This window comes from Carica papaya, chromosome 6 (genome assembly GCF_054855325.1).
Source record: "Carica papaya isolate Zhongbai chromosome 6, ASM5485532v1, whole genome shotgun sequence".
In the NCBI taxonomy this organism is placed as follows: Eukaryota; Viridiplantae; Streptophyta; class Magnoliopsida; order Brassicales; family Caricaceae; genus Carica; species Carica papaya.
In genome coordinates, this window is record NC_142314.1 from 35,980,622 (window position 1) to 35,993,122 (window position 12,501).

Here is a 12,501-nt window from a genome sequence, read left to right on the forward strand (position 1 = left end):
CTTTCATTTGACCACTGACCCAATATTTCAATCTGATAAATTTATATATTGTCTTAAAATTAATTAATTAATTAATATATATTTATATAATTTAATTTCAAAATTTAGTATTATATTTTTTTAATATATTTCATGTTATTAATTCATTAATTTAAATTATTAAGGCATATAAAATTTTTAATTGGCTACCAGGTAAAATAAAATATTAATAAAAGTAGTGTTGTGTTCCAGGGATACGTAATATATATATATATATATATATATATATGTATATATTAAATTTTATAGAAGTATATATGAAGGCTGCTCCAATTGAGAATTCCTACTCATATAAACATAATTAACAAGTTCTAATGCTACCCGAATTATGATAATCCCTGTATATATATATATATGTATATATATTATACACACACATAAACATATCATATCATTCTAATTGTAATAATTTCTAATCTCAACTTAAGTTTAAGAATCTTTTTCTTTCTCTCTTAAGCTTCCTCTTCTCTCTCTCTCTCTCTCTCTCTCTCTCTCTATATATATATATATATATATATATATATATCCCCACATAATTTTTTTTGGTGATCGTAAATTAGGAATTATATATATATATGTATATAATGTTTAAGGTTGAATTGATTATGTACAACAACAATAAACAAAAGTACTTTAAAAAAATTCTTCTCGTGCCATTGAGACCGAGAAGTAAAAGACAAAATATAATAGTCAAGAAACTCAAAAAAAGTGCTCTCTACGCCTTACTTGATGAGATGATTGCAAGACTCAAGTATACTCGAGATTATTCGTTTTTATTCTCGGATTAATTTTTATGATATTTAGTTTATATGTATCGTGGTATTTGAAGGTTATGATTAATATTTTATGCGTAGAATTTTTGTAAGTTAAGAAGAATGATTTTAGTTGTAACACCCAAATTAATTTTGTGTAATTTAAAGTAATTTATAAATATCATTTTTTAATTTTTTTAATTTTAATTTAATTTAAAAATGAAGTAAATTGAATGTTGGATGAAATTGAAAACAATTTTAAGAAAAAAAGGTAAGAACTTGAGTTATGTAGGTATTTTCTAAAAAAAAAAATCGAAAACTGAGAATCAAAATATAATTTAAACATGTAGGATACCTGATCAGCAGCCCCGACGAACCAGGACGCGCCGCGTGGCAACAGGCGCTGACGCGATGCCATGCGGGCAATCCACATGCCCGCGATCAAACAACTCAGATCCGTTCCCGCGCGCACGAACGGCCCAGATGTGTTCCCTCCCCAAACGCGATTGGATGATCAGATTTAAACGCGATCGAACGGTCCAGAGTTAGATCGCGATGAATATTCTATATTAGATCGCGATCGGACGGTCTAGATCAAACGCGATATACGATCCAGATTAATAGGAGACGAGTATAAATAACTCTCTTCACACCAAACCCTACCCTAGCCACCAGACGCCCTTGCTGGAGAAAAAGACCCAGCCACCGGGAAGGAGAGCCGCCACTATCTGCTGCTGCATCGGAGTTACTTCCGACCGCTAAAAGAGATAAAAAAAAAAAAATTGCTCGGAATTCAATTTTAAACACCCCTATAGCCAAATCGAAGCAAAATGACCTGCTGATTGACCGAAAACTGCGAGTAAAGCCCGGCAGCGTCGCCATGGAGAATTTCATAAAACGCTTCCGATGAGGCCCTTTTCAATTCCTATTCTATGTAATTTTTCCACCATTATGATCACCATTTCCTTCTCTATATGTTGACCAGAGCAAAACACCCAACCGCAACGTGAGTCGAAGGAGTTGTCGCACTAAAGAGCCCCACCGCTTGTGAGTTTTAGTTTTTTGTATTTTTTCGACCAATCGATGCCCCTTAACGTATTTTCTCACAGGGGCTTATGCAAAATCGGCCTAAAACAGCCAACCTGAGGTGGACCGCAGCCGCACAGTCGCCGGAGCACGGCAGCTCAATTCCGGAATTGGCCAAAGTAGGCCCTGATACTGTTTCTGGGCTTTTTTGGCATATTTGTAGGTACTTGTAGCGCGTTTTAATCTCCAAAGAAAAATTCAGGGAACCCGGGGACAGTCAGTAGGCGCAGTCAACAACTTAGCATTTCAAGCATCAAATTGAGAAAGAATCTCTCACCCTATTCTCTGTTATAGACTTGAAATTTAAATAAATAATAATACGGTATTTTATATAATTTAAAAATATTCATAATTAATTACGGATTACTAATTGAGTCATAATCAGAAATTATCTACTGTTGGTTATTTTTACAGTTTAAATGTATGATAGTACTTTATTGATCAAATTTATAGTTTTGAATGCATGCATTATTTGATTTATGTGATTACGATTGAATTGAAAAATAGAAACTAAAGAAAAACAGAAAATTATGTGATTAAGTAAATTAATGAAACGACAGCCTTACTGAATATTCTAGAAGATGGTGGACGAATCGAGTACAATAGAAAATCCTACCGTGAATGTTGTTTCATACCATATGGAGTATCGAGACTTGGTAATTTGACGTTCATACCGGACGGGATATGGAAACGACTCGTTTCACCCTCATACCGGATGCAGTTTTGAGGTTTAATAATTTGGCGTTCATACCAGACGAGGTATGGGGACGGCTTGTAATTGAGAATGTTAAAGAAAATGGTTCACGCGTAGTAGAGACATCCTTATGAACCTCTATGGATACCAGCAGGCTAATGGAAAGTGACAGTTATTTGATTTATTGAATATGGACTTATAATATATGCATCTTACCGATTACATATGAAATCATGATAAGTGCTACGTCATTATATCTATAGGTTGTTTTTATAAATCTCGCTATATTAAGTGGACGGTAAATAGTTTTATTATTAATAAATGCATTTGTTTAATTAAGTGCTCTATTAGTTGTTTTGATTTTCTACCAATCTTCATTTCAGTGAGTTGATGTAATATTCTTACTGGGCTAGTATAACTCATTCATTATTTAACCATTTCAGATCAAGAGAATAAGGATCAGGAGCCCGATCTACAAGAGGGTTGCGAGTATGATGCTATTTTTATTTAATTTTTATTTATTTCCTTATTTTTTATAGTTATTCTAAAAGGATAATTCTCCTAACACTATTTGGTACTTTAAGTTATTGTGTAAGGAATATAAACCTTAACTATTTATTTCGCTTTCGCACTTAATTCTTAATTTATTTCATTTAGAATTTTCGAGGTCATCACATTTTTTTCCTTAAAGAAGTTTATATATATATATATATATATATATATATATGCAAGCGTGTATATTAGTTTCTCAATTCTAAATACAAAAATTGGAAACTACATTATGATTACAAGTAACCAATTTTTAGGTTATTTCATAATCTTTTTTTATAATTTTGAAACCAAATATAACATATCTAACAAAAATATGATAGTAAAATTAAAGAATCCGAGCAACATATATTTACATATACTACTCATTTGTATCTACTCGTGATAATATTTTGATAATCAAATGTAACACCCAGATCTGGAATTTATACCTGGAATAATTAAATCAAAATAATAAAATAAATTAGAAAATTTTATTTTTAAATTTTATTTGAATTTTTTGAAAAAAATTGTATTTTGAATGCATTTGAAAATATTATAAAAATTAAGGCCAATGTGTAAATAAGGGATGACTTATTTGAAAAGAAATTTGGAAAATTAGGGTAGAAGTGAAACTAATAAAAATTTGGCCACGTGGACCACCACGTCAACAGTGCGGTTGGTCGTCGTACGCCATGTGGCAGACATGTGGACATAGGTCCACACGGGAAGCCACAAGGGCGATCTGCATGCCAGCAGATCTAATGACCCAAATCTCCTTCCGCGAGCACGAACGACATAGATCTGTTTTCTCTTCAGGCGCGATCAAACGGTCAGATTTAATCTAATCGTGCAACTCAGATTTATTTCCCAAATAAGAACAATCTAACATATGGGAGAAGGTCACGTGTCCTCGCATGGATGGCCCAGATAGACGCGATGAGGGTATTTAATTGTCACTTTCCAAAAAATCCTAACCCTAGCAGCACATGTCATCGCCAGATAAAAAAAGAAGGGTCGCACCGGGGCCACCACCGACACCAGCGAGGTAACTTTTTCTTCCCTTTTCGTTTAAAATTTGATTTCAAGTCTCCATACACCCATATTAGAGCCAAAAAGCCAAAAAAAAAGTTAGAAACTGAGAGCGGAGCTCGACCGAGCCGTCGCAGTCGCGACCCAAAAAATCACTTCGGTGAGCTTAATCTCGATTCTCGTTCCCTTCAATCTTTCGACCATTGTGTTCCTAATCCTTTTCAGGTGCATATCGACCAAAGAAAATCCCCGACCACAAGAGAGGAACGGCCGAGCCGCCGCACTGAAAAATCCCTCTACAGGTAATGTTTCAATTTTTTTCTTTTTCGGCCAACAGAGATTTCCTAACCTCATTTTTTTGTAAGTTTCATACAAAATTGGCTTAAAATCGGCTGAAATCAGCCAGGTCGAGAGGAGATGTCACTACGGGCGATGGAGCCGGCGCCGAAGCACGGCAATGCCGCTGTACTTGAACCCTAACCCAGCCAGAAAATTTTAAAATATTATTTTTTTACCTTTCTAGGATATTTTGGAATACATGACGCATGTTTTTTATTTCTTTAGAAAAAATCCATGAAACTTAAGAACTCTCAGGAAGTGTAGTGAAAAAGACAGTGTTTCGAACACCGATCCAAAGTAAGAATCTTTCACCATTTTTTTTTCATTACGGTTAATTAAAATTTAATAAATAATAACAGTGTAATTTGTGAATATCAAAAATCTCTAAATTAATTAAATACATGTCACCAGTGGAGCTGGTAGTCGATCAATATGAATTATTTATTTTATATATACTGTTCATTGATTGGTCGTTATTGTTGCTTACCATGCACACTTTAATTCATAGATTTATTTGTCCTTTCGTCATTGATTGTTTAACCATTATTCTCATTTGTTGATTGATTTGAAATGAATGTCCTAATCACGTTTTTTTAATTGTTAAAGTATCAATTTATATTATCTGTTTAAATGTTGTTCCATATATCTATAAATATGAAATATTTGTGTGTAATTGGTGGCTGGTTGATAACGTGAAATTGTGTACATACCTAGTACATAAGGCAAACCCTACTGTGAACATTATCTCAGTCGGACGGAGCGGAAAAGTTGTATATAGTAAGGGATTGAGAAGTATTATTCACCCTTATACCGAGCGGAGTATTAAGGCAGTGGTACGTTTTGGTGTCGATTACCGGACGAGGTATAGGGATGATCAGTTAGTTGATAAATTGGATATTGAGTCCACGCGTATGAAAAAATCCCTATGGAATCCCAGACGTATCGGTAGTAGGTAAAAATGTAATGTTCATTATTTTATTTATTTAATTGTGAAATAAATTGCTATATTGATTACTGAATTTATAAATCGTATTTAAGAATCTAAAAGGTGAGTATGATTTACGTTTTTAAAATTCAAATAATTTATTTAAAAAGAAAAATTAGTTCATTAGTTGTTTTATTTAAGTCTTGTAATATTCCCGTCAAGTCTTCTATAAATAATGTTAAACGATTTGATTATGTTGGCATAGAGAGAGTTACATTTTCTCTTTATCTTCTAGGTTTGGTAGATAAACGATAAATAATTTAAGTTTTAATATAATCAATATATATTATATTATATTATTCATAGATACACTAATTTTATTAGAACAAACTTCTTAGAAATAAAACATATATCATGTGCAAATCGAATAAAATTTACAATTTTATAATAATAAGAAGAAATATTAATAATTTAAATAAAATGTAATTCGTAAATAAAACATATAATATAAAATGGACCATATAGTCCAATTTATTTATTTATTTATTATTACTTAGCATACAAAAGCATCTACTCCTCCTTATTTATTTATTTTTATTTAAACTATATAAACTCGCAAATACGACGTCGTAGCGTCACAGCTTATTTTCTTTGGTCTCGCACTTAAAGTTGAAGCAATTTTATTCCTGGCAAATACGACGTCGTAGTATCACAGCTTATCTTCTTTGGTCTTGTACTTAAAGTTGAAGCAATTGATTCCTGCGCAAATGCCGCCATGCAGGTAGCAGGTGACTTGCATCCCGTTCGTCAGAGTGTCCCGCTGAGAATACGAAAATGGAACGTCGCAGGAACCTTTGGTAGCCAGCAAGCTGATCGTCATTTTAGTATTCGGCGGCACAGTGACCTTGTAAACAGTCTCAATCACTTTCGATTCTTCTCTGGTTTTCCCCCACTCGTACGATCCCTCCAACTCCGCCGAGAGATCAATCTGACCTTCCGCTATAAATGGGATTCCAGTTTTGATGGTGGTATGAACACCAGTTTTGTGGTCTCTGTGTAAGTCAACTTCACTTCAGCTTCAGTGGGTTGACTTGATCTGTTCACTGCACAACCCTTCGTCATGCTAAGGGGTTTCTCGTTATAGATGCGAGCATCGAGAAGACGAAAATTTACGTTATAGATCTGCCGGGAAACCAACAGTTCAACAACTTCCAGTCGTGCCTCTCTAGCAATCGTCGGAACGGCGGCGTTTAGACAATTCGTCTTGTCTTCATCCGTGAGTCGCTTGCAGAAAAAATTATTACCCAAGTTTTTAATCTTACCCAGTATTTGTTATTGTAACAGCGTCTTATATGGACTAATCCTTTCCCGATCTTCGCCGGTTCAACCTCGAACTTGACGTGTGGACTCACGGCTTCCAACTCCGGAGAACTGGAGAAGACCATGCACCTGAACATCTTCGTGGATGTATCGGAGATATTTCTGGTTTTCGGGTGATTTGATCACGACGTACCTCGGCAGTTCCATTTTGCTTAGTGTTCTTTCTTCTTGGAAATCAATTTCTTGCTTCTGGTTTCCACAGGTAAAGATTTGCTATGTATTCATAGGCGTATATGTATGTGTGAATGCAAATGTGTCCAAGTCTTAGATTAATCAATTGGAAATATCCGTGACCATTCATTATTTTCTGAATAATTTATTACTTCCCATTTCCCCTGCTGACAAGCTTTTATTACAGACAAGATAATTGAATAGACAGATAATATATATATATATATATATATATATATATAGTGTGTGTGTGTGTGTGTGTGTGTGTCTGTACGATAATGTGTGTGTGGCGCCACAGAAACTTCCAAATGCTATGTTTTCCAATTTACTGGGAAGATCGGTTGAATTATTCATGTTAGTGCAAGTTACATTATTGTTGACTTAAAAAGACTTGAAGAAACATTATATATATTAAGTAATACTAATTATATATATGTTAATAAAAATTAGTGTTGTGTCTCAGGGATGCATTATATATATCTATATATATAATGTCTGAATCCTAATGTTATATATATATATAAAATTTTCTTTTTTAAAAAGTTTACTTATATATATATATATATATATGAATCATACACCATAATTTACATATATATATATATGAGTGATTTTACAAGTAAGCAATACAACATGTTTAACGAAGATAAGACAATTAAATTTTTTTTCATAATTTACATAGACTACTCGTTTTTATCTTTTCATGGTAATGTTTTAATGATCAAATCTTATAAGGGAATGGAAAATAAGTGTTTAACATATAAAAATATCATATGATAGAATCAAATGCAACTCATAAACATAAAAATATTATCGGTTATACTACAAAGAAATTGAAAGAATTATATAATATTTTAAAAAATTTTAAGAATAATTTAAAATATCTTATTTTAATTTTATTTTTATTTAAATATCATAATATTACGAGAATATAAATTTTAGTTAAATCGTCTAATAATAAGAACGAATAATCTCGAGTGTATTTGGTCTTACAATACATTTGTCAAGTCTTTTAAGATTAAAATTTAACTTCTTGATAATAAATTTAAAGAGAATTTCTCGTAAAATTTTTAACTATTATATTTTTTCTTTTGCCTCTCGTAAAGTTTAGTGGGTACACAAAAGATTTTTCGATACTAATTTCGTTTTTCATTGTTGCTATAAATAAATAATTTAATATTTCATATAATCAAAATATATATGTTATATTATATTATGCATATGTATACTAATATCAATACAAGAAATTTCTTAAAAATAAAACATATATTTAAAAGTAATTTGTAAACAAAACATAATATATAAGTGGGACTATTTAATCCGCTTTATTTATTTATTTATTTATTATTTAGCATATCAAGCCGTATGGTACACCTTATTCATTTATTTATTTATATTTAGACCATACAAGCTCCCAAATACGACGTCGTAGTATCACAGCTTCTCTTCTTTAGTCTCGTACTTGAAATTGAAGCAATTGATACCTGTGTAAATCCCGTCGTGCAGGTAGCGGGTGACTTGCATTCCGTTCGTCAGAGTGTCCCGCTGAGAATACGAAAATGGGACGTCGCAGGAACCTTTCGTCGCCAGCAAGGTGATCGTCATTTTAGTATTCGGGGGCACGGTGACCTTGTAAACAGTCTCGATCACTTTCGATTCTTCTCTGGTTTTCCCCCACTCGTATGATCCTTCCAAATCCGCCGAGATATCAATCTGACCTTCCGCTATAAATGGTATTCCAGTTTTGATGGTGGTATGAACACCAAGTTTCAGCGAAACGCTGGCGTTCCATGTACTGCTCGTGGTCTCTGTGTAAGTCAACTTCACTTCAGCTTCATTGGATTGACTTGAACTGTTCACTGCATATCCCTTCGTCATGCTAATAGGTTTCTCGTTATAGATCCGAGCATCGAGGAGACGGAAGTTTACGTTATAGATCTGCCGGGAAACCACCAGTTCAACAACCTCCAGTCGTGCCTCTCTAGCAATCGTCGGAACGGCGGCGTTTAGACAATTCGTCTTGCCTTCAGCCGTGAGTCGCTTGCAGAAAAAATTATTACCCAAGTTTTTAAGCGCGACGATGTTGGTATCAACTTTGACAGGCCAGAAAAGGCTGTCGGGAGTTTTATCATCTTCATTTACATCAGCTAATAACCAGTCGTATCTACGACGAGCCAAGAATTTACCAAAGTAATCAGACTTGACCCGGATGGACCCATCATGAGTTGTGAAAATCTCGTATCCCACCGAGGGATGTCCCACATCGTCTATGGCGAATTCATGATGAGGGAGTCCATTGATCCATCGAGCACTGAGAAACAAACCATTGTCACCTTTGAAGGCAACATGTTTAGGAAATATCAGAAATGATTCCCAGTCGAGAACTGCAATTTTTGTTACAGGGTATTGGTCTGGTGTTTTCGCTCCGGCGAACAAGCATTTGTTATGGTGTGTGTTGGTCCACCATAAACCACAGTATTGATTGAGTTGAACGTGTAAGAGTCTCACGTTCTGAAGATCACCATCAACGACGATGGGTTTGAACAAAGTACAGTTCCATTTCGAGTCGTCTTCTTCCGGATGATCCGCTGCAGAAACAATCCAGTAGTTTTTGTCAGTCCATCTTACCCAGTATTTGTTATTGTAACAGCACCTTATATGGACTAGTCCTTTCCCGATCTTTGCCGGTTCAACCTCGAACTTGACGTAAGGACTCACGACTTCTTCTCCGGAGAACTGGAGAAGACCATGCACCTGAATATCTTCGTAGATGTACCGGAGATATTTCTGGTTTTCGGGTGATTTGATCACGACGTACCTCGGTAGTTCCATTTTGCTTAGTTTTCTTTCTTCTGGGTAATAACTTTCTTGTTTCTGGTTTTCAGAGGTAAAGATTTGCCATCTATTTATAGGCGCATGGAAAAGCCTAGAACCTCAAGAGATATATATATATATATATATATATATATATGTGTGTGTGTGAATCCAAATAATACAGAGTATACGTGTACCAATAAACATTAACCAATGTGTAATGCATGAGTTTTCAAATCACGGGAACAAGTTTTGGAGTTTTATAATAATTTTATATATGTATATATATTTTTGAGAATATCTGTGGCCATTCATGCTTTTTTTTGTGTGGATAATCTCACTAGTTCTCACTTTACCTACTGACAAATTTGTTCTTCCACACAAGACAATCGAATAGATAGATATTATATATATATATATATAGTGTTCGTGTCTGTGTGTGCTTGGCTATTGAAACTTGAAAATGTTATGTTTTCCATTTCATGGGGACGATCGGTTTGAATTATCCTTGTAAGTCCAAGATACATTACTGCATTCATATATACTACAGTGTTTATTGTCCAATAAAGACAAATATTTTATCGTTAAACATGTCTGTGCGTGTGTATATATGTGTGTGTATATATATATATATATATGAAATTATCTACTCCGAAGAAATATATGTATGACATCAATTATTCATGCAAACTATCAATTAGTGTTGTGCTTCAGGGATACATTATATATATTATATATATAATGCCCAATTCCTAGTTATATATATATTAAATTTTATAGAAGTATATATGAATGCTACTCAAATTGAGAATTCCTACTCGGATTAAAAAATTAACAAGTTCAAATCCTACTAGAATCACTATTAATCTCTTTATATATATATATATATACATATACATAAATATATCATATCATATCATTCTAAACTATAATAGTTCTTAGTCTCAACTTAAGCTTTAAGACTCTTTTTCTTTCTCTCTTAATCTTGCTCTATATATATATATATATTGTCTCTCCCCACATAATTATTTTTGGGATTTGTTTGGTGATGGTAAATTACGAAATATATGTATATATATATATATTTACAAAATATAAGAATAATATATTTTTTCTTAAAAAGTATATCTATATATATATGTGTGTGTGTGTGTGTGTGTGTGTGTTTATTAGTTTCTCAATTATAAATACAAAGATTGAAAATTATGTTTTGATTACAAATAATCTGTTTCCAAGTTACTTTTGAAATAATGAATGGTTGAATTTTCGTTTCATAACTTTGAAAATCTTCATATACTTCAATTACAATTAAAAGTAATCAATTGGGAAGAATGCACTTAAATTGAGAAACTAATATATATATATATGTATATATATATGTACATTCATTCTTCTAAATTTACAAAAAACTTCCATACCATGTTGCAGTAGGAGCTTAAAAATAGAAAGGAAGAAGAAAACTGATTTTTTATTCATAAATAATATAAAGTAATTATCTTTTCATCTATATGATAAATATATATATATATATATGAATGAAAACACACACGAATTACATAATACAATACAAAATTACAAGATCTTGTAACCTTTTATATATATACACACACATACACATTCTTAATGATAAAATATTTGTCTTTTTTATTGGATAATAAACACTGTCATATATATTGATGTCATACATATATTTCTTTGGAGTAGGTTATTTCATGTATATATATATATATATACATACATATATCTACATACACACAGAGACATGCTCGATGATAGCATATTGTCTTTATTGGATGGTAAACAGTGTCTTATATATATATATATGTGTATGCATTTATGTATCATGGACTGACATGGATAATTCAGACCGATCGTCCCAGTACAATGGAAAACATAACACTTGGAAATTTCAATGGCCACACATTATATATAATCTATATATACATATCTGTTCAATTCTCTTGTCTGGGGAAAAGAACAAAAAAACTATTTCAGTGGGGATTAATGAAATTATCCAGAAAAAAGATTTAATCAATGCCAATTTGGACTTTATTCCATGTTCACATTTGCGATCAGCACACACACACATATACATATACATATATATATATATATATGCATGTAAATATATTTACTATTGGCAAAAATATATATAACTGAGCATATATTAACTAAAACATTAATCACAATGTTCAGATAATAATAATTGATAGCTTTGGTGATTAATTGATATCATACATGTAATACCTAAAATTAAATTTTAATATAATTTAAGATTTATTTATAAATATAATTTTTTTAATTTTTTAATTTTAATTTAGAATAAAAATGAAGTAAAATTAAAATTGATGGAGGGTTAAATTAAAAATAATTTTAAGAAAAATATGTGAAAATTTGGATTGTCGGAATATTTTTAAAAGAAAATTCAGAAACCGATGGTCAAAATACAATTTAGAGAAGTTTTGCCACGCAGGATGCTCGGTCAGCAGCCCGACGAATCAGGACACGCCCCGTGGTAGCGGACGCTGACGTAGTGCCATGCAAGAGGCCACGCGGACGATCTGCGTGTCTGCGATCGAACGGCCCAGATCCGTTCCCTTGCGCACGGACTGTCAGGATGCGTTCTCTCTCCAAACACGATCGGACGGTCATATTTAAACGCGATCAGACGGTACATATTGGATCGCAATGAACGGTTCACATTCACTCCCTATTTAATCGCAATCGGACGATACATGTTA

The 12,501-nt window shown here is 32.8% G+C and overlaps 1 protein-coding gene across 1 annotated transcript; it reads right to left on the bottom strand.

Moving 5' to 3' along the window:
• Window positions 1-8,380: 8,380 nt before the first annotated feature.
• On the bottom strand, window positions 8,381-9,778 carry LOC110826195 (uncharacterized). The gene has a single exon (XM_022056794.1). It carries the CDS (start codon window positions 9,776-9,778, stop codon window positions 8,381-8,383), a length of 1,398 nt encoding a protein of 465 aa, XP_021912486.1.
• Window positions 9,779-12,501: the final 2,723 nt, after the last annotated feature.